Genomic DNA, 24,118 nt, shown 5'->3' with positions numbered 1-24,118 from the left:
GGTAACTGTCCCACTCTATTTGGCACTGGGGTACTGTGTCCAGTTTTGGGTGCCATACTTTAGGAAAGATGTGAACAAATTGGAGGCAGTCCAGGGAAGATCAACAAAAATGATAAAGGGTTTAGAAAGCATGATCTATGAGGCAAGGATTTTAAAAATGGCCATGTTTAAGCTCAGAAAAAGAAGGCTTGGGGGGGCCCCTGATGACAGTCTTCAAATATGATATGCGCTGTTATAAAGAGGACTTTCATCAATTATTCTCCATGTCCACTGATGGTAGGAAAAAAAGTAATAGTTTCCAACAAGGAAGATTTAGGTTAGATCTTAGGAGAAACTTTCTAACTATAAAGATAGTTTAGTTCTGGGATAGGCTTCCAGAGAAGATTGTGGAATCCCCCTAACTGAAGGTATTTATTAACAGATTGGACAAATATCTGCCAGGGGATGGCCTCGGTTTATTTGGTCCTGCCTCTTGACTCAAGATCTTTTCCAGCCCCACATAGTGCCAGCATGAGCAGACAAGCAGAGGGAAGCATTCACTAAATAAGAGAAAGCTACAGGGAGAGAGAAACATTGCATTTCAATTTATTCCTGATCATTTGTATGTGAGTTTGGTTTTTGTTTTTTATCCACTTCCATTAGTCAGTGGTAAAACTCCCACTCTTCACTGCAGTGGTGCAGACTGGGCTCTACATGCATCGTGGGGGCCAGAGGAGGGTTGCAACTACTCATTTAGCATTACGCTACTTTTGTCAAGTGAATAATTTGTCAGACTAAGCTACCCTAACTGCACTGCATGATCCCCTGCTACCGTTGCCTGTGCTGTGCATTTCCTTGTACAGCATAAGCCTGCATTGAACTTAAAACAAAAAGGACTAAGTCAACGGTACTCTGGCTCAGAACTAAAGCAACTTTGCAACACCAAATGAACTGATGCCATGTGAGGAGAGTTTATGTTTTATCTAGAGTATCTGGTTCTCTCTTTCTGTATGAGGGGGAACCGGTTAAAAAGTGTCAACTTCCATCCATCTTCCTCTACCTGTGCAGAAGACCCAAACCTAGTGGAACTGGCTAAAGATGGTAAAGGTTAACAATGTGTTTATTTTAGGCTAAGGAGCTTTGTTTCATGGGTTTATCGAACTATGCTCACTGCAACATAAAATTTATCATTCATAAAGTAAATAATTTTTATAGCACGTAAGTGCTGCCAAATTTGCTTTAAAATTACTTCCATTGAATCAGTGCTTCCAAATGGCAACCGAAGATATTTCTGACTTGCAGGCTGACATACCCAGCCAGCAAGATTACTTACGGAAATGCAGGGGGATCGAAGATGGACTTGATAGCACCAGCATAAATGGACAATATGGATATTATTACACAGGCCAAGAAGAGAGAAGCAAATTTGTTAACATATTTCACTCCTACAAAAACTACCACAGCCATAAAGGTGAGGAATATGGTTCCATAAACTCGCATGTTGTTCAATGTAGCACTAGATGTATCATGGGCACCAGTGGAATGAAAAATTGCTGCTTGTGGTGCAATGTATGTCTGAAATAGAAAACAAAAAGTTAGCTAAAGGGCTGCAGTGAGACAACAAGAGTTTCAAATGTACTTTCCCTTATTTAATGTTTCAGTTTTAAATAAGTGTTGCATACCCAGAACATTTATTTCAATGTAAATCAATTCTCTATTTGCAAAATACATTGAGCTAGGATTCTTCACCCTGTAGAATAGTCAATCGATATGGGCAGTTTTGTAGCTTTACCTCCAAATACAATTAACTAACCTTAGCTATGCCCCTGACTCACTGAGTGGCTTGGAATAAGTCACACTTCAACCTACATTTTCAAACGTGAATAGTGATTTGGGGAGTCTCTGTTTTTTGATACCTAAAATGAGACACCTTCAAGGGCCCTGGCTTCCAGAGGGTAGAAACTGCACTTTCTGAAAGTCAGGCCCCTAGAAAAGAATAAAAGTGGCACCCAATAATCACGTTTGAAAATATAAGCCTTCATCCTCTAGGCCCCTTCAAAATGAGAATAATTCTATCCCTATGGGGCAGGAATTCTGCAGTAGTTTCTACATGTGAATTGCCACATAAGCATTATTACTCACCAATAAAATCTCAATGGCACCAAGTATGTACATAGCTCCTGCAAATGTTGTTCCCAAGTAAAAGCACAATCCCACAGCTCCACCAAACTCTGGACCTAAGGACCTTGAGATCATGAAATAGGAGCCACCAGCTACAAGACAGGAAAGGGAAGTGGTATTTTCCAGAATATTTTTATATTACGAACTCGACAGTTTAAAAAAATCCAGAACGTGCATACAAAGTTATAAATTGCATATCTAGCTTTTTTCAGATCTTTACCAGAAATACCTTTGTTTATACAACAGCATACTAAACAAAGATAGCTCTCATTTGTCTAAGCAGCATTCAGCAGAAATACAGGATACTAAATCAAGCCTTGTAGCTTTGCTCAATCCAGGTTTCCTCCCCAAAAATGTACTTAAATCTTTTACATTTGGGGACAAATGCACAGGAGGGTGCTAGTAATTTGCAGTGACCGAAATCCTGAGGGTGCTTATGGTATTTAATGTATTCTTATTCTATTTTACAATTTCCCATTCTATACAAATTTGTTAGACTCAAAAACAAATCATATTCTCACTCTCTTCAGATAAGAGAAACCATCATATGCACAGATAAACTGGATAAATGAAGGGCTACAACACAGATGAACTAAGTTACATGCAGTGCAAATCTGTTTAGTGTCCAATGAAAGATTAGCTAGTATCACCATTCTGAAGAGTGAACTACATTTTAAGTTCCTGGATTTCACATTTTGTATACACTAAACTACTTTTCTTCCTCATTAAATAATAACAGTCCCTGTGAAGTTCAGCTTGATGGGATCTGAAGCAAAAAATAGCAGTGAGACCATAGCAATGGCGGATGTGTCAGTACAGGACATGTTTCTCAAAAATGTGTTGCCAACTCATGATTTTAGCAAGTCACTGTGTTTCTTAAAAACCTGAATTTGGGAGGCATGTGATATGGGGAGAATCTCAGCTTTCGTTTAAAATAGTTACTAGCCCTTATGGTAGCAGATCAAGGTTTGAAAATGTGGCCCAAACGTACCTTAAAGAAAGAAAGAAAAAACAGGTACTTTAAAAAAAAAATCTCATGATTTTTAAGCCAGTCTGATGGATTCGGGAGGGGAGGGGGAGAGAGAGGGCCTGGCTCATGATTTTTTAACACTTAGGGTTGGCAGTTCTGGAGAAGGTACAAACAGTTCTTCACTTGACATGTCAGGACATTAGTTTGCCTTCTTATCTAATTTCAATGGAAAGCAACAAAAAAAATCTACATTTATTAAACCACGATCTTCTAGTTAGCATAGAGATTTGCACATGTTTACAGTTGTATTTACAGTGAGGAAAGTGAGTCAAAATGGATTACAGACGTGCTATTCTGACTGAAGTGAGGAATCTGCTAATTACAATTACCTGGAACAACACCATTTGTTGCTATTGCACTCATTGATATGGCTGTCAGCATAGTCTGTGGAAAACAAGACAATGGATATATTTACATAAGTAACCATCTCAAAAATACAATTCTTTCCCTGTATAGTAAAATAAGCAAAACAGAAGTTGTCATGCTTAAGTAGGAATGTACAGCATTTCTGTTCGTCCCCATGGGGACAGAATGTACCCCTGTATTCGCACCATATACACTACTTACTCCTGAGGGCATTCTGCGCCAAAAAATTAAATATTCTGCGCACATTTTAAAATTCTGCAAGTTTTGTGTGTCAATTAATAAATGCAGAGGTTCCAGCATGGCATAGGGAGCACAGGCCACTGGTTCTACGAAAGTGGGAGATCACCCTGCAGTCTCCCCACCCCTGCACCCCCAGAACACGGACTCAGTGGTGAGGCTGCACCTGAGCCTGACAGAGCACAAGGCCCAGAAACACCCTGGGGTCCTGCCCCTCTGCACCAGGCGCACTAGGTGTGGGGCAGGCAGCTCAACCAGGCAGGATCCAAGTGTGGAGGGTCTCAGTGTGGGGGATCCAGGTGTGGGGTGAGAGGAGTCTGTGTGGGACAATCTGGGTTCAGGCAGCTCAGTGGAGGGTCTCCATTGGACACTTACAAAGCATCTTCATGCTAAAACACTTTGAAAATGCCACTCAACTGCAGCTGCCATTTGGAGTGGTGAGAGGAAAGGTTGGCCATAACATTGGGATAAAACTCTAATCTTAGTGCCATGGGTACTTTAATTCTTCAGTGATCATACAGAGCTCTTAGTACCCTCCGTTTTTAAGGAAGCACTTGAAAGACAAGCCCCTCCCTCTCCAATCCAAGTAAGTGCAATTTGTCTCATAATATCTGCTTCAGAAATACAAAGGACTGAAATGATGCAGCTTGGATTTCATTTGAACCTGTGGCTGAAGAATGTATACAGCCAGTTTAATTTAAGGCTTCCTCTTTCTCTCCAGATAAAGTTTACCCATCCTATTGTCCACCAATGTGTAGCAATTAATTTTAAATGGACAGAGCCCAATGTTTGATAGGGTGGAACATTGTATACAAACACCTGAGGCAAACAGTGGTCCCCTTCCCCTCCCCCAGTAGCTATCTGTTACATTTAGTGGGTGAGTATTTGAATTCCCATTTGCTAAAAGATTCAAACAGACTGGATTCACAGCACATCAGAATTGACACAGTTTCATTAATATACATTTCAAGACTGGAAACTCTTTGCAAACATGCCTGAAGGCACGATCCCTGTTCCACAGTATCTGGCACAAATACGTACAAATAATATACCACCAAAGATGCACTTTGTAATTCCCCACCCGCACACCCTCAAGCAAAATAAAAGTATCGGTACAGCAGCGATTGACTGATCCAGCTGGAGATTCTGCCAACCACAGACCTCTTCACATCCTGACCAACATAGCTCTACCAACAGACGTCTAGCCTAAGTTAAACTGGCAAAAGCACTTGTCCGCCATTATAACTGCATCTACGTTAGGACTTTTACCGTTATAGCAATGTTTACCTCCCCCCTCCCCTCAAAAAAACACACCCCTAATTGACATTACTATGCTGCCAAATGTTTCTGTTGTAGTCCTGGTCTTAGTCCTACACACACGTATAGTAACCCCTCTTATAGGAGCACAGTAAAAGCTTTGCAAGAGGTACACACATGGTATGAGACGTGTCTTAATTTGATCATGTACTCACACAACAGCAGCAGATTAAGACGATCAGGAAGGACTGTAGAACTCCTGCTGTTCCCACCATCCATGTCAACCGAAGGAAGAGAATAACCCCAAAGATATTCTGCATACATGGAAGGTACACTCCCATCAGGGTGCCCATGCTGGGTGACTGAAAATAAACACATACGTCAACTTTCATTCACTGGGTAACTCAAAACAAGGGTTTAGAACACAGAGGGGGAAAATAGATGTCAGCTACTTAAATGACATCGTGCTGTGATAGAGTATAATAAAAAGATGCACAACTGTTACAATGCTGTACTTCCAAAAAACCTCAAGAGAATGGTTTAAACCAAAACCATTGGTTGACTGGCAACAAAATTTGGACCAGGCTGCTAGCTCTTCATTTCAGCCCCACCTCTCCAGCAGTTACCAACTGAACCTATTTATATTATTTATTATTAGTACTGTGGTAGTACCTACGAGCACCTAGCAAGGAGCTGGACTCTGTTGTGCTAGGTGCTGCACAAACACAGAACAAGAACCCAGCCCCTGTCCAAAAAACTTACAATCTAAGTAAAGAACAGGTTTACCCCCAAAAGTTCAGTGTGTTTCCAGTTACAACTACCAAAAGATTTGGAAACAGCTTTGAGAAATGTGCTATATATTTTCCATATCTTTACATATTCAGTTTATACAGTAAAAGCTGTGTTATCCAGCCCTTTACCAACCGGAAAGCTCTATAAACCAGTATTTGTGATCTTCATTGAAAGTCCAGTATATAGTCCGGTTGGCGTGGGGCCGGCAGGCTCCCTACCTGCCTCTGCGTGATTCCCCAAAAGCGGTGACATGTCCCTGGTGCTCCTAGGCGGTGGAATGGCCACGAGGGGTTTGAAGTGCAGGAAGGAGTGCAGGGCGCGGGCTCTGGGAGGGAGTTTGGGTGTAGGAGAGGGCTTGGAGCAGGGGACTGGGGCATGGGAGGGATTTCAGGGGGCCGGATCTGGGCAGTGCTCACCCGAGGTGGCTCCCTGCCAGCGGTGACATGTCCCTGCTGCTCCTAGGCGGAGGACTGGCTAGGCAGCTCTGCGCACTGCCCCCGCCCCTCCCCGAATGCTGAAACTACCAACTGCCTTTTCAATAGGATTTTGCATCATGTTGCTGACATGAGGTAGCACCACACTTCTAGTGAAGAACAGGCCTTTGAGCATGGGCTGAGCAATTCTCAAGGAGACACCTGGGAGGCAGGAGGGGGAGACCAAGTCCAGAGAGTCTTAGACTGGATTTTGTGATGTTTATTCTTAGCTTCTTCTGTAACTCAACCCAACCCAAGTCATTTTTTAGCCATTGCAATTTGTGTGGCCTGTTTGGAGTGGAAGGGAGGAGGGGAAGTCACTTGTTCTGTTCTATTAGGTGGCCAGAATGTGGCTGGTTAATGATGCAGTCAATAACTGTTCCATCATACAAAAAAAGCTATCATTTGTGTAGCGAATAGTTATTGTACCACAACACTAACGGAATCAACGTGGCCCACTATGAAAATATGTTTTGGCTTTTCCTTGGCGTGTATGAAGAAGCAAGAAATCATTGTCCCATGATGCTAGTGGAAGCTGTGTTTGTGCACAGACATCCTAATTAGAAGTGCCCTAATTCAAATTTCAAAAAAGCTGAACGTGCATTGGAAGAGCTGTTCAAATTATTTGTTACAAGGTTCTCAGAAAAAAAGTTATGAAAATATTCTTAGAAACTTCCATAGTTCATTGTTTTATCTTAAATTGTGTAGATACTAAATCTAGGAGGGTGCTATGTAAGGTTGTCTCTATTCATTGGGCTGAATGTGCAAAGATCCAAAGTTTTCTAGATATCATACTAATGTCTCTGATTTGAAATTAACTGCCCTTGCATGCTCTGAAGCACAATCTGGTACATTAAACTCACATTTTAGTATCCCCAACTCAGTTTGTCAATCTGGATAAAATTTGTAATGTCTATGCGGGTACTTTATTTTAAAGGTCTTACGCTCACTAACAAGAGAAACGTCTTAGAAAGCATCTAATTAGAATGTCTAGGAAGGTTGTCGTGCTGTGTGAAAATTACACAAAACATTTATTCTTTGACATGAAACCAGGAGATCTAAGTTACTGTGAATTTGCACTGTACTAATTCCCTAGCATACTACTTTTGTTTACTTGCCCCAAGGCCTGCATCGTTACCTCTGCTAATTCTGGCTTTTGTTTTAAATACTCGCTCCTTTTTCCCCTCCAAAAAACAGGATGGTATGAGATGCTTGATATTGTTCAAGGTCTTTAAAAATTCAACCAAATCTGTGTGCATAGAGTTTGCACTTGAATGTGTTTGAAATGCAGTGTATAATTCAAGGATTGATTTGCAAACTAGACTGCCTGGCTGTGGCAGCAGGAGCTAAGGTTACAATTACAAGGTTTTAACAGAGCATACTGAAGCTTTCAGTCCTACAGTCAAATCAACCCTAACAGTGTTGTCAACTCCCAGGATTTGAGGTGTTTTTCTTGCAGCCTCCTCCCCCCCAACCTCCCCAGCAAATAAAGACCGAAAATTTATCATTTCAGAAAATCAGATGTTTTGGAGTGCCTGAATCACAATTTTTGAACGCTTGGGGCTGCAATACTATTTAAAAAAATAACTTGTAGCAGCTGCCATTAAATTGTCAAAGCTCAGAGCTGCAAGACAGTCTATCCTCCTTTGGCTGGAAATTAAACTTCCGAATGACAGAATAGTGAGTCAAATTGCCTTTGGTTTCCTTGACTCTCTCTCCTTCCCCATTCACTCAGAGCAGTAACACAATTAAATCAAGGCTCAGTGGTTCCCTTCTCCCCGGTCCCAGCCCCTTCACCCCGGCACTGGTTGTGCACCGCTTTCCCTCTGACTGGCAACTTGCCGCCTCCACGTCCTCTTCTCTGACTGGCATCTCAACTCTCTTGCTCTGGTCCCTCTTCCCGCTCCCCCGGCAGCCTCTTCTACACCAAGTTACAATCTCAGTTGTAAAGGGAAAACATTGTGCATTCATGGTATACTTTGAGAATTGCAAAGCAGTACAGCTTAAGAGATGCCCAAATCACAGCATTGCTAAGTGCAGCTCAGACGTAAGTCATCACTGGGTTGTTGGGTTTTTTACCCAATTAAAAATACTGCAAACAAAGAAATGAAGCAGGAGAACAGCTTGCACCAGCAAAATAATTTCTATCAATGATTTGCAGTGACTGAGCCCTTTTCTACAGCCTCTTATAATCAGCAGATGCTGCTACTGTAAATGGTTTTATGAAACTAGTCAATAGAAGGCAGTCAAATAGCGAGGGCAATATTATACCGAACAGTCTTGTCAGTAGCAAATGGGAAAATTGAAATACTACTCTAAAGATTGCACTGAGCGAACAAAATTGCAGATATACTGGCAATCGGCAAATGGTTAAAAAAAAACAACACCCTCCTATCTTCTATGATAATTATCTGTTTTCAGCCAGGCAGCCCATGCTTCCACATGTGTGGTATCCACTTTGATCAGCTTCAAACACGTAACTGACGCAAGTTATTGATTTGAGTCTAAAGGACACCACTCCCCTTGTGCTAGCCTGATTGGTTTGCAAACAACTGGCTGCAGGGCCCAAAGAAATTGACAACTGCCATTACCAGCCACCCAATATAAGTAACTGATGATGCCACAGCACAGCCCCAAAAGCCATAACAACAGACATTTGCATAAAGCTGAACTGCCCAGTTACGTTGTAGAAGCTGAAGTAGTTAATCTGATCTCCAATATGGGAAGTAGGATTTTTATTATTCATGAATCCTAGGACTGGAATCCTAGGGACCTCGAGGGGTTTTCTAGTCCAGTCCCCTGCACTCATGGCAGGACTAAGTATCATCCAGACGATCCCTGACAGATGTTTGTCTAACCTGGTGTTTGAAACACCATAACTGTGTCAGTGCTTTATTACAGACCATATTCATACTAACCTAAAAAGCAAAACAAAACCCCTGCCACCCTCTTAAACAGAGAGAGGCTAATTGGTAATGTATCTTAACACACAGCAAGGAGCTACAAAACATCATTACACTGAATACTAAAAACTTATGGTAATACTGAAGCACGGTGAAATAGTTAGTGAGCCATACTCCATTTAAGTTTGTCTGTTCTTGACACTTTCACAACTGAGCAAGTCTTCTAAAGGGGATTTTGGGGTGGGGGGGGGGGGTTAGGGTTAGGGAGACAGAAATTCCATATAATGTATTTTCCACACTGCAAGTATTTGTAAAAAATTGTCAAGTCTCCTTCAATCTTGTAATTTTAGTAAGACCAGTAAGATGCAAAATTTTCTTCAAAACCTAAAGCACCACATGATCTAGCAGCATAAGCCTACAATTATCTTTCCATGTCTGCCATTCACAGGTCTTTAATACTTTCCACTTACATACAAGTGGGTTTTCTGATTTTAAGTGGCAGTGATTTGGGAAAGGAGAGCCTGCCGGTGCTAATATGGCTCTGGTGAAACCGGTTGATACCAACAAGCATAGCAGGAAGCAGAATACACTGAGAGATTTGTCTTCCGTCAGCAGTTTGTGAAGATATAATTTTTATTTATAGAATAGACTGCATTATTCTTGCAGCTTAGCATGCCACATCCAATGATCAATTTAGGCATATTAGATGAGGTGGAAAAGCCAGACCATTACAAATTCAGGCCTGCAACATGCATCTAACAACACATATTGAGATTTTAAGGAGTTGGGCAACAGAGATTCACAGAGTCCAAACCAAAAAAAAGGCTCATATTCCTGATCCAGCATTTCCCTATGGAATGTCAATTCAAATGACTGAAGAGACAGGGTGAGTGAGATAATATATTTTATTGGACAAATAAATTGTCTCTCTAATATCCTGGGATTAACATAGCTACAACAACACTGCATAATTCAAATGATTGACATGGCAGCACATGCAATTTACTTTCAGCCGTACTAGGTGAGTACATTTGCTGGATGTTATCTGGTGTATCATCCAGCAACAAATCAGTTAACAGTGCTAATATTTAATAGCAGAATGTCAAAGTTTAACTACCCATCAAGATGAGTGAGGATTTCCTGCTTCAGTGCTACTGTTTCCTTGTGTCAGCATTTACACTTCAAAAGGAGAACTAGAAACCTTTTAAAATGAAAACCGGAAACCTGTAGGAAAATCCCATTTCCACAGTTTCTGGAGGCTCTCTCAATGCAGGGGACCTCCATTGTCTCTGCCCTTGATTTTGCATTCCTCTTTGGTGACTTGAATTAGTATTTTATGTCTAAATTCAACTCCCTAGTTTTATATTCCAAAGCTGACATCCTCACAGCTTTAATGTTACTTGAATTCCTCCACCCCATGCCAACTACAATTAATTTAGCTTACACACAGTAGGACCTTTACTGTAGTGTCCTTCACAAAGGACAGACACACTAGGAAGAAATTCACTAACTGGAGTTCCAGCATACACAGCGTACAGTAACTCCTCACTTAACGTTGTAGTTATGTTCCTGAAAAATGCGACTTTAAGTGAAACAATGTTAAGTGAATCAAATTTCCCCATAAGAATTAATGTAAATGGGGAGGGTGGGGGGTGTTAGGTTCTAGGGAAAATTTTTTCATCAGACAAAAGTCTATATTATATATATTAATAAATATATATATGTAGAGACACACACACACACACACACACACACAGTATAAGTTTTAAACAAACAATTTAATACTGTCAAGTATCAGAGGGGTAGCCATGTTAGTCTGGATCTGTAAAAGCAGCAAAGAGTCCTGTGGCACCTTATAGACTAACAGACATATTGGAGCATGAGCTTTCATGGGTGCATTCGATGAAGTGGGTATTCACCCACGAAAGCTCATGCTCCAATACGTCTGTTAGTCTATAAGATGCCACAGGACAATTTAATACTGGTACACAGTGATGATGATTGTGAAGCTTGGTTGAGGTGGAGGAGTCAGAGGGTGGGATATTTCCCTTTCTGCTAAATGATGGACTAGCAATTGGCTGAGCCCTCAAGGGTTAACTCTCTCACTCTGCACAGCAGCAGGAATGGAGAGAGATATGCTCATTTCCCTTAAGTACACTGCCTTGTTAATTAGATCCGCAGCTGCTACAAGCTCCCTCAGTCCTGAGCCCTGCTCTATGGAAGAGGGGTAAGCGGGGTGCATGAGCAGGGGAACACCCTGACATTAGCCCTCCTCCCCCCCTCGCCCCCGGCACAGCAAGCAGGAGTCTCGGGGAGCAGCTCTAAGGCAGAGGGCAGGAGCAGCACATAGCAGTGGCGGGAGGGACAGCTGAACTGCAGGCAGCTGCTGCACAGGGAACTTAGGGGAGCCAGGAGCTGATCCACCCTGGCTACAAGCCCCCACCAGCTAGCTGCTGCAGGCTGCTCTTCCTGCAAGCAGTAGACAAAGCAGGCGGCTGCCAAACAACATTAGAATGGAGCATTGCGCAACTTTAAACGAGCATGTTCCCTAATTGATCAGCAATGTAACAATGAAACAATGTTAACTGGGACGACTTTAAGTGAGGAGTTATTGTACTGAAACACTAGTTTGGGGTAATGTTTTCAAAAGCTTTGAGTTACCCAGAGACTACACTACAAAAAGTTAACACTGTGCAAACAGATGTGCCAGAGACTAATGCAGGAACAGTGTTTTTAAGAAAAGTAAATAAATAAATAAAAAAGTTCAGTCCTACCCATACAACGAGAACAAAATGTGTTTGAACCATGTCAAGTTCTACTGTGGCAGGACCACAAACCACAATGGTATAGTTTAAAATGGGACAACTGAGTCTTATTGTTATAGCATGGATGGAGTTTCACTATATACAAGTTCACTTTAAGGGCTTGTCTACACTTACTGCACTGCAGCTACGCCACTGTAGCACTTAGCAAAGTCACTACCTTTGCGGATGGGAGAGCATAGGTACTACACCTCGCTGAGAGGCCGTAGCTATGACAACGGGAGAAGCCCTCCCGTCACATAGCGCTGTCTACAGGGCGCGATTAGGTCAGTATAACTGCATCCTTCAGGGGATTTTCCACACCCCGAGTGATGTAGTTATACTGACATAACTTGTAGTGTAGACCAAGCCTACGTGGGTTACACTATATATGCAGTATCTAAATACAGAATATTTTACAACACCATGAATTACTCTGCTAGGGACTAATAATACCTTCTCAGCTTCCTATCATTGCCTATTCTCTTCTTAACTGAGGCTGGAACCAGCTACCAAATTCTTTGCAGTCTTTTTCAAAGGGAAAAGAAATGGCTGGCTTCCAGATGGCCAGTGTAGAATACCAGTGTGAGGTGTCATTTTATCATAAACAGTCTTTAAATAACACTAACAATGGCCAAAAAAGGTGCCATTTTAAAAAGTTAAGGATTTTGTCTACCCTATTTCTCTACATTCTTTATTAGAGTAATTTCTCCCAATTTTTTAGGAAGAGCAGACTGAATAATCAATTGAAATTAGGCAGTCCCACAAATTAACAGGAAAAGACAACAGCTCATGCATGATTTTAGTATTTTGCCCAGACAAACAAACTGATATATATTCCCTTTTAGGCATAACTTTAACTATTGCATACAAATCTATAGTTAAGGGTATGCCTAAAAGGCAATCCAAATACGTTAAGGTATCAAAATGCACAGACACCTAAATAAGCTAACTCTGTCCTTTAGCGACACCATAATAAGCATAACACTGAGGCATTTTCATGCTTGTGGTCCCAGATTAAACTATTTTTTTTAACAGGTGTTGGGTCTGGTGACTCCGTTGAAAGCAGAAGGGACTACATGTGGAGTGAGGGTGCTGCAATCAGACGTTTGGCATGGGTTGTTAACATGCATTCCCTTTGAAAGTGAATTGGCAGTCTTCAGTGTTACTGCCTCTATCTTTTTTCAGTGGGTCAAGATTTCTGTATGTATGGCAACACAGGATGACAATAAATCTGTACTGTTCACGTTTCACAGCAGTTTACTTGAAAACCTTTCGCTGAACCTTTGCTTGAAAACCTGCAAGCAAAGCAGCAAGCCTTAATGTGTTGATTTTTAGTAACCTGTTGAAGCACGTGGCTTGATTTTCAGAGATACTGGACAACTGCAGCCCCTACAGAGGATAACGGGAGCTGCTGGTGCACAACACCCTCAGATCAGGTCACTAAACCTCACCTGCTACAGTTTTATTAGAAATGGGGCTCAAACAGGAAGCCTAAACACACACACTTCTGCCTCTAAAAACGGTTTTGAACTCAATGTGACAACTCAGAGACTAAGTTTCTATTTAAGGTGAATAAAGGTGGCAGAAACAGGTTGTAAGATTTAAATGCATGATTTTTGCGACATTGTGACCTACTTAATCAAACTTCCTGAGAATAATACATACTAAGACTATCTAAGTGCACTGGAGTGGCTAGATTGCTTAAGCATTACTTCACCTCTGATTTTCTCAGTCAAGAAACAAGAAATTACAACCAACTGACTGCGTTCATTTGGGGCCCAGTCCTGCTCCCAGTGAAGCCATGTCATGTCATGGCTTCCATGGCGGGGGTGGAGGGAAGAAGATTAGATCCTTATTCAGACATGGTGGTGAAGCACAAGGAATTTCAGAACTCTTCAACTGCACACATAAGCAATCTCAGTTACAAGCTGGCCATTGAGAGAAGTTCTACTTACTTTTGATACTTTCCTCTTTGAACCTTCAGCACTTTCCGCCTCCTCATGTTCTTTGGCTCCCTGAGTGAGATTTGTGTAGCTGACCAACTTACCAAGCAGAGAAGATACCTTTGGTCGTATATCCAGTTCCTCCTGTGGAGGAAAACAACTTAGGTAAGCCAAAGCAGTCAGAAAGAACAGGGTGGCTCATATAGCTCTGGCAGGGCTGGAACTGCTGATAAAAAGAGGCTGCAGTAGAATAAATGAAATATTAATTTTGTCTGATTTGAATAGAGGATGTTTGGGCTTTGAAAGCTGTCTTAGGAAAGGTTTACAGTGATGGGGAGTCAAAGACAATAGGGACTCACCTTCTACTTGTCAGGCACTGGCAATGAAGAGCAAGGGAAAAAGAGCTCTGAACTCCAGGATTTCAGGAAAGTGAACGATTTGCAGTGGACTATTATGCATATCTTGGGTTAACATTAAAAAAAAAACATTTTTCAGGGACAATTCTTCAACTAAGCCAGAGATACGGTGCCCAGAGTCCCAGCCATTGCAGTGTTATGGGCACATTCTGGTAGATTTAATATCAATATCTAACCCAGGGCCTCTGAGAGGTTTGAGGTTAGCTAATCCTCCTAAAATCTGTATGTTTGTTTGAACGTATGACGGTCTCACAATCCCCTCTCCCTAAATTCCCCACATCTAGGAGGATCCCTCTTACCCTGTGGTTGTCTTTGAGGGTGGGGAGAGCCGGTGTGTTGGTACTTTGCACCAATGCACTCGAGGAGAGGCAAGCAGGCACATTCCCTCCATATTGCAGTTTCATCCTATCTTCTGGGGGAGGATGGCAGGAGTGAGCCACTTGTCTCATTTTTATACCAGCTGGGATCTTTTGCGAAGTGTTTACAGAGTACTCTGATTACTCTCACTCTTACTGCTTCTCTCTCTGCCTTCTGTCTGTACTCTTTTCTGCATTATCTCCTTAAGATCCTTAAAATAGTTCTGTTGTTCTGAACTTTCTGTTCTGCGCCTCCCCTTGTGCCTGCCCCACACACAGAGCACACCTGTCGGGTTTAAATTTTCCTGAAGTGCCTACCCTACTACTGCAATAACTAAAAATCAGGGAAGTCACCAGTGAAGCCAACATTCTCACCAACTCCAACTTCAGCAATCATAATTTATCAGCTACACAGACCCACAGGCCCTGCACATATACAAAGTCCCTTTGTTCTAACACAGCCACCCACAACACGCCCAATCCCGCTCAAAAGCAAAACTCCAGCGTCTGCCAGATTAAGGCATCTTTCCTGGCAGACATGCATTTGAGAGAAGCAATCATCGTTATCTGTCCATGAAGTCTCAGTTAAGGTTTTGCTTAGAGTGAGAGTGGCAGGAATTGGAGGTGTGCATTGTGACTGGTTCCATCTTACAGGCACTAGACTTCCTCAGCAGAAGCCTCTACATGATGGGTCATCACCGTGGAAACAGCTTGTGCTAAAATGGAGCTTTTGTGACCTGATGGAGCAGCGGCTCAGCAGCAGCTAATCTAAATGGCCTGTTGGGAAAGGGAGTGCTTAAGAAAGCTCGGCACATGCCGTCTCATGAACTGAAGCATCTGGATGGAGGGCTGATAATTCTCCCTTCAAGAAAAAGTAGAGGATTCTTGCTCCTTTGGATTCTATGGGAGTGGCACAAACAACATGCAGTGACAGGAGAAAACTGGAAGCAAATGGGAAGATTAATGGATTCTCAGGGCCCTGGAATTACTACCTTCTTCTTTAAACAACACACACACACACACACACACGTTCAAAGATGACTACCTAAAGTTAGCCACCTGTGTGGCGTGATTCAGAGGCACTGAACAGCCATACTTATAATTGGAGTTGATAGGAACTGCAGGTGCTCAGGACCACTGAAAATTAGGTCTCCTAAATAACCAACTTTAGGCACTTAATTCTGAAAATTCTGGCCTTCATTTATAGAGCTTTCCATTACAAAATTATGGCCTTCCCCATGTAAATCAATGCCCTGCTAACCCAGCCACGCAAAACAAAAACAAAACAAAAAAACCAAGCCTGAGCAACCAATCTGCAGACAAAAAAGTGGTACTGGTATGAAGTTACTCCTCCTCTGTTCTGTGTGAACCTCAAAACATACTCTCAGCATGTCAAACTTGCTAAAGGGTGAAGAGGCACATTCCTCAGCTAGACACATGATACGAGCAGCGGCCAGGCAGGAAAGGGTTTCACAGTATGACTGGGGTTTTATCCCAGACTTATTTATCATTGTTGTCCATTCCTGATCCTGTAGCTCAGTAGCTGGTTGCTATCATACATGGTATGATGCAAAAACTATCCGCAAGCCAAGAAAAGGAGTTGGGCATGGGAGAAGCCACCAACCAGCTAGCTGGCAAAAGCGAATAATGGCAGATGCTGGTAGATTGGGTCAGTGTGGTGCTGCTTTATTGAACCTGATCTTCTGGGTTCTTTAGAGCCTCCTGGGCATCAGAGCCAAACATGCTATTTTTTCCCACAAATCCCTAATCTGTAGCTCATGTCATTCCTTGTTCCCAATCTCTGGAACCCACATTCCCAATCTTTAACCTTCTGGCACTAGGTCCTGGCAGCAGAGAGGCTGAAGTAGGCACGGTTACATGTGAGTGCATGGCACCTGGGATTCCAAATGTTCCTTCTGCTCTCTACTCCACACATCACCGGCAGAACAACCGCCCACAGATACTGCCTTGGACAGTGGCATTGTAAGTGTATATTAACAGGCGTGACCTACCAAAGGCCACCCAACACTTTAAAAGGGTTTTAAAAGGCACAAATGGCATTTAGGTGTCTGACTGCTTGACTTTAGATGGGAATTAGGCATCTACTTGCCAGCTGTAGCTTTGAAAGTCTCCATCCCCTCCCTCCACAGAAGAAAGAGATAAAGACCTCAAGATCAAGGATGCTCATGCCCAGTGGTCTGGAAAGCAAAATTAAAGTTTACCTCAAACAAGGCCAAGTTTCTGTCATAATAATCACTTCCCTTGCCAGCTTCCAAACTGTTGAGAAAAGGACTGTTTTCTTTATGGTTGCCATGACCTGCAGAGAGAATAAAGTAGGAGTTTTTGGTAAGTTTGGAATGGAGGTAAAATCTGAGGAGCATCTCAACTCCCCAAGGAAGACTGTTCTATTCCATTTTAATAAGCTGTTCTATTCAATTTTTAAAATCCCAATTTTTGTTCAGCATATAATTTTAAAATGGCATAACTGTGTTGGTTATGTTTGATTTACCATGACACAGAGAAATTGAAACCGTCATTGATATTGCTTTCAGTGTTGAAAGTAATCTTTTTTAAAAAAGACAAGGAGTAATACAAAACTGCCTCAAGGGGAAGTTTACAGGTGGGACCACTGCCAAGATGATGTCTTGGGCCTAATAACCTTGACAGTTTCCTTTTTTACTTTTTTTTTTTTAAGTAAAGTATTATGATAAATCAGAAAAGACAGTTCCTGAGAGCATTCACAGTTAGAGAATATTGCTGATTTGTAACACAATTTTCTGCTTAAGCAATAAGTACACAAACAAATTAGATACATCTAATCGGGCTGATTCAAAAAATATTTAGTAAGCACTGTTGCAGGCTAGTTAAGATAACACCATGTCAACTAACGAGTATTTTCCTTCTATTTTATTGCAAACTCTAAATTCTGTAAGTAAATATGCACTTTTTCGGTTGCACCAAACCAGCGGTGGACAACCTGCGGCCCATCAGGGTAATCTACTGGTAGGCCGCGGGACAATTTGCCTGCATTGACCGTCTGCACACATGGCCACTTGCAGCTCCCAGTGGCCGCAGTTCACCGTTCCCGGTGAATGGGAGCTGTGGGAAGCGGCACAGGCTACAGGGACGTGCTGGCCGCTGCTTCCCACAGCTCCCATTGGCCGGGAACGTAAACAAACTGTCTCGCGGCCCACCCGCAGATTACCCTGACGGGCTGCGTGCAGGCCACAGGCTGCCCACCGCTGCACTAATCCCTTCCCCCTCAGGTTGTTTTTGTTCATATAAAATTACAGGCTTTGCGGGATAAAGACTCTTCTTAAGAGTCTAAACTTAAGAGCACATTCGGGTGCTGTACAACAAACAATTCATAGCTTTTATATACTGTACAACGTGAAAGAAAATGTATCACAGCACAGAGGACCTAAGAAAGTTTTAAAATAGTTTCAGTATTAAAACTTTTGAAGCGCACTGCAGCATAAAATGATGTGATATTCTGCACAACAGCGCAATAGTTCAGGTTTTCAGAAATTCTCAGCCTCTGCAGCTACCATTGGAGCTGTAGGTGATCTGCATTTCTTAAATTCACATCTTTTCTTTAGCACTCTGAACTGCATTCCAGGTGTTTCACAGGTCTAATATACAAGGCATAGGTGTTTACAGGTTCATGTCCCTAAAAGAAAACAAATATAACCTAAAAGATATTCTAGTCCAGTGGTTCCCAAACTTGTTCTGCCACTTGTGCGAGGAAAGCCCCTGGCAGGCCAGGCCGGTTTGTGTACCTGCTGCATCCGCAGGTTCAGCCAATCATGGCTCCAGGCCAATGGGAGCTGCTGGAAGCGGCGGCCAGTACTGGGAGCCACGATCGGCCGAACCTGCGGATGCGGCAGGTAAACAAACCGGCTCGGCCCACCAGGGGCTTTCCCTGCACAAGCGGCGGAACAAGTTTGGGAACCACTATTCTAGTCACTAATTTAAAAAAACTAAACTACTAAAGAAAGTGAAAGAATATCAAAGACCATATCCTACAAGTTAAAAGAGGGAATTGTCTGTTGAATTTGTAAGAAAAAGCAGAAGATTGAGAGGTTGAAAACATTTCTTCAGAATTAGACCTTACAACTAATTCAACTGTGGTTAAATCAATTTAAATCAACTGGCTTAGCCTCTGCTGAATTAGCACTACATAAGTGAAGGTATCTGTTTTGATATTATGAAACCTGGACGTGTTTCACAAAAATTACAAAAATAAACCCAATTGGATAAGTAGTTGGCAAGCTAAATAGAAGGCTCCTATCTGTGTGCAGCATCACATGGTTTCAAGGGTGTTTAAACATTCAACATGTTTAGTTGGATAATTGTTATAGCAAAAAGAATCAGTTCATTATATCTTGTTATTTCAGCACCATTCTCATCGGGGGAAGGGTTTGGAAAAAAGTGCAGCTGGTTTGCTGGAAAGTAGAGAGACATTGTGTGTCCACTTGTTTTGGTTAGTAAAAGCAAAACAACTAGCAAAAAGATATCCAGATATAGGCAAAGCAGTTTGTTTTATCCACTAAAAATAACTGATTGGGTGGCCCTTTTCTGCTGGAATTAAGTCTAGAGTTCAACAGGTGCCATCATATGAACAGCCACATGGTTCATCAGGAACACTGGAACCTTCAGATCCAGCATACAGACCTCTGCCACTTGAGCTAATGGAGTTACTGGTAGCAGTAGTATGTTGTCATCCTCTATGTGGACCAGCACTAAAAGTTGATGATAAACTTTGCCAGCTGGTTTCACAGATTTGCCAGCAAGAATCTTGAGTTCCATTCCAGGCTCTGGGAAGGGAGTGTGCTCTAGTAGACCCAAACTCTTCTGCTCTTTTCACACCTCCATGACCACCTTCTGCCTTGAGCCCTCCAACCGGTGCCTGTCTCAGTCCCATCTCTTCCCTGCCCCAGCTATTTCTAATGTCACCACCATCACTCCCAACTCCTCACACTATCCATCTCTCCCCACAACTCTGGCCTCCAGTTGAAACACAAACATATCCCCACTGGCTCCCAGTCCTAATCTCCCGTCATCCTCAGCTCTTTATCCCACTCTCTTTACCCAGCCAGTCCCAGTTCTCCCTCTCTACCCCAACTTCTAGTCAGAGCTGTCTTCCCTTCCACTTCATTGGTTCTCAGCCCGTCTCCCCCCATCTCCACTCCCCATCCAATTTTCCCTCTCCTAGCCCACCACCCTCCAGTCGCAGTTTCCACTCCAATCTACTCCCACCCACCTTAGATCTAACTTGTCTCCTTTGCATTCAGGTTGAGAGCACAGGAGAGAGCCTCTCTGCTGTCAGTTCAGGTTTCCAGACCCACTAGAGCCTGTAACAGCTCAATTGCAGGGAAAGTCCTGTTTAGCTCAAGGTATGCCCAATGCAGACAGAATCTTCAGGGAATGCGGCTGCTAAAAATCTAAGAAGTACAGGTGTAAAAGCTGAGCATGTGTTTAAAAAAAAAAAAAGATTTTTCTAAAGGTTAAAAAAAATGGGCATATTTTCAAGGGAATAGCACAGGGCACATTCATGGCACAAAAGCCACCCACCCCCCCAGCAAGTTCAAATCCCTGCTCTAAAGCTTTGGGGGCACTAGAGGCTTTTCAAAGAAAATGTCATCTAATTTTTTTTAATATGGGCACAACATTTTGTCACTAGCCTTATTTTCACAAACAGCTCAACTGTTTTGGCTGAAATTTTCAGAAAAATCCCAACTGAGGCAGTCACTCAGCATGGAAAATTTCAGCCCAAATTGTTGAAGTTTGGCAAAGATATGAACAACTGAAGACAGGGCTTTCTTTATAAGAAGTGTTGAGCAACTTTAAGAAGCAGTACTACCAGATTTGTTTACAATACACACACAGTACATAAGACTTTTTTGGAAGCCTTCAAGTAAAGAGACCCTACATTAACAACAAGTCTATTACCATTATATCCCAAGTCCTGCAGAAATAGTTAACTAGCATTTCTGAAAAGCCATAGAAAAGTTGTAGTTCATTTTGGGGTGGAGAATGCAGGCTACAAAAATAGATTCCCATCCGTCTATATTGAACTATTTACTGAGGGCCCCACACAACAATGTTTTTACATGGTTACTTGGCTATAGAGCTTGATCATTTGAAATGTTTTAAAAACAAAGCAACTATTATCTGTTTAGAACTGTTTGAATGGCAACATTTTATCTGATACGTACTGTGACAGACCCAGACCAGTGGGGTACAGGAGTCTGGTAGAGGACAAATATACTGGTCATTGGCTGAGTAGTTTTCTGTTCCCTGAGAAATTCAGGCAGACAGGCTGATTAGATCACCTGCAGTCAATCAAGGCAGGCTAATCAGGGCACCTGGGTTTAAAAAGGAGCTCACTCCAGTCAGGTGAGGGGGAGCTAGAGGAGAGGAAGTGCGTGTGAGGAGCTGGGAGCAAGAGGCAAGGAGCTGAGAGTGAGAGGGTGTGCTGCTGGAGGACTAAGGCTACGTCTATTCTACCCGCCTGGGTCGGCGGGTAGCGTTCGACTTCTCGGAGTTCGATATATCGCGTCTCATCTAGACGCGATATATCGAACTCCGAACGCGCTCCCATCGACTCCGGAACTCCACCACCGCAAACGGCGGTGGCGGAGTCGACGGGGGAGCCGCGGACTTCGATCCCGCGGCATCTGGACGGGTGAGTAGTTCGAACTAAGGTACTTTGAGTTCAGCTACACGAATCGTAGCTGAACTTGCGTACCTTAGTTCGACCCCCCACCCCCCCCGGGGTAGACCAGGCCTAAGGAGTACAAGCGTTATCAGACACCAGGAGGAAGGTCCTGTGGTAAGGATAAAGAAGGTGTTTGGAGGAGGCCATGGGGAAGTAGCCCAGGGAGGTGTAGCTGTCATGCAGCTGTTACAGGAGGCACTATAGACAGCTGCAATCCACAGGGCCCTGGGCTGGAACCCGGAGTAGAGGGCGGGCCCGGGTTCCCCCCAAACCTCCCAACTCCTGATCAGACACAGGAGGAGTTGATCCAGTCTGTGGGGAAGATCACTGAGGTGAGCAAATCTGCCAATAAGCGCAGGACCCACCAAGGTAGAGGAGGAACTTTGTCACAGTATCCATGAAGGAGCAGCACCCTGCTTGCTGCCACCAAAAATGCAAAAGATTCAGGCTGTGATGACGGTTGACCCTGAATGAGTTTAAATAGCCTTGGATAAAAACTGTGCAGGATTAGGGTCTTTGAAGCCCCCAGATTTCTGGAGGTAAAATAATTTAGTTCTGATGTAACCAAAGTATAGCCTGTTCTCCAGGGGCGTACATTCAAAGCTGTACTTTAACTATTAGTTGTCAGACGTGCATTAAGTTGGAACTGTGTTTCAAGACCCCAGGGCTCTTACAACCCGAGAAGTTGGTGTAGTCAGTGGAGCTAGCCCATTTAACAAGGCCTCCTAATTTCTAAGATGTACACAATCAAGACCACAAGTAAATCACCACTTGAGGGGAGCGGGGAGGAGTGTAATAATTTAAGTCAGAATGGTTGAATAAGTCATTTTAGAGCTCTCCTAAATGAGGATGGTAATGCCAGGTAGGTTTCCTGTAATTTGTTAGCATACACGTTCCCCAAATCATCTTTTAAATGGGCTAGTTTAATTATAGTGGTTTTGAAGCAAGCACAGAAGCTGTGCATGTTCCTTTTTACGGTTCTGCCAATGTACTGAAATCTTAACCAGCAACAGCTTCTGGACTCCTTTAACTGGGCTCTCCTGAGCAGACTACCTTATTGCAAACCCCAACCAGTCAAAACTCATGGGTCATGCCTAAAAAACGGTACGAGATTATTGTTTAAAATCCCTGGCTTCACAATCAGTTTTATTTGCCTCTGGGTTTTGAGTTTCCAAGGTCTATGTTTACAAGATTTCTACCACCACCTGGAGGACTAGAAATGTTCATTTTTTTAAAAATGTGAAAGGTTCTCACATAATCACACCTCTACAGGAGCTGGGCTTTACGCGAAGACAAAATATCCCAAGATTCCATAAGAACACCCGGTCTGGCAACAGAGTGTCAAGCTGAAATGAGCTGTTTCTTGACTTATTAAATATAGGAAAGTGTCTACTGGAGACTAGTCTCAAAGAACCACCCACTCACCACACTTGTTATTTAAGCCAGTTTTCAGACAGTCTGCAGTGGTGAAGGGTAATTGTAATAAAAATACTGCCCCACCTAGTTCCTCAAGATTTTGGACTATGCTGTAAGAGATTATTGTTTTCTCAGGCAGTTGTTATAGCTTTGTCTCAGGCAGTACTGAAATTGTCTTGATTATTTATCTTCTAGGGTTGCTCCGGTAGATTGGAAGTTTTAAAAATGAGCTAGTAGATCATTTTTTTAACTGTACCTTTGCTGCTTGAAGCTTCAGGGTCTGCAACTGCAAATGCAACAAACAGATTTTGTGTTTCCCTTGTAGCTGCAACAATGCTACTGTCAGAAATATCCGCTTAATGGGATATGGGTTCATTTTTAATATATCTGGGAATATTTCTAACGCTTTCTGTAGAGATGCCTGCGCACGTTTTATCTATAAAAATCATGTGATTGATCGTTTTAATTTTATGTAAATTAGATTAAGTATGAACCCAACAAGTGACAAATTATTTTACCCTCTTCAGTCCTTCAGGCCTCTCATCACTCTTTTCCAACACTCTTACCCCCAACCTGGGTTTCTCCAACCGAAAGTGGAAAAATCATTCCCTCCCCTTCTCCCTGGACCTCGCTCAGGAGATTAGTGCATCAATAATAGGCTGAAAGTTTGCTTCATCACATTATTAGCATTTGGGGTGGCTACACTTCCGACGTCATCAGAAATATCTAGCATAATCAGCCAGAAATAGCACGTGATGCCCGCCTTCCGCAAAATTAGGAGGGTATAGCAAAACCACATCTGGATCACTTTCTTCTTCATGTATACAGCATTTGCTCCAGCCCCTTGAAAGAGCATGCAGAAGTCACAAATTACTGATTGTGTAAGTTATAAATGTGCCTCTGAATTGTATTCTTCCATTCATCCAATGGCTAGCCACACTTTTGGTCCCACCTCAGCCCTCTCTCAAACACTGCACACTTCCCGGATAGTAACCAAAAGCTAAGAGGTTTACAGTCAAGTTCACTGCAAGGACATCCTATTTTAACCTCCATCAATAGTTAGATTTGGCTGCTGCGGAGAGACAGTTTCATGTATTTGTTATACTCTCATTGGGAGTACTGCATTGCTCTGTTAGATGCATCAGTGGACCAAAATCACTTTCAGCATAACAACTCTTCCTGAGCAATCTGCACATTTTAGATGTGTTCTAAACCACAACACCAAAATGATCTCATTTTATCTG

The 24,118-nt window shown here is 42.6% G+C and overlaps 1 protein-coding gene across 3 annotated transcripts in view; it reads right to left on the bottom strand.

Moving 5' to 3' along the window:
- Positions 1-24,118, bottom strand: part of SLC12A4 (solute carrier family 12 member 4) — a 77,187-nt gene that overhangs the window by 27,118 nt on the left and 25,951 nt on the right. For all 3 annotated transcript variants that reach the window (XM_044986964.1, XM_044986966.1, XM_044986965.1), the window contains exons 2-7: positions 16,960-17,054; positions 13,978-14,109; positions 5,266-5,412; positions 3,520-3,574; positions 2,122-2,252; positions 1,313-1,554 (exon numbers count right to left, since the gene is read on the bottom strand). In XM_044986964.1, the coding sequence (XP_044842899.1) occupies positions 1,313-1,554; positions 2,122-2,252; positions 3,520-3,574; positions 5,266-5,412; positions 13,978-14,109; positions 16,960-17,054 (802 nt within the window). The remainder of the gene's footprint in view (positions 1-1,312; positions 1,555-2,121; positions 2,253-3,519; positions 3,575-5,265; positions 5,413-13,977; positions 14,110-16,959; positions 17,055-24,118) is intronic.

This window comes from Mauremys mutica, chromosome 14 (genome assembly GCF_020497125.1).
Source record: "Mauremys mutica isolate MM-2020 ecotype Southern chromosome 14, ASM2049712v1, whole genome shotgun sequence".
Classification (NCBI taxonomy): Eukaryota; Metazoa; Chordata; order Testudines; family Geoemydidae; genus Mauremys; species Mauremys mutica.
The sequence above is the reverse complement of the archived record's forward strand: the minus strand, read 5'-3'. Positions and strand labels throughout refer to the sequence as shown.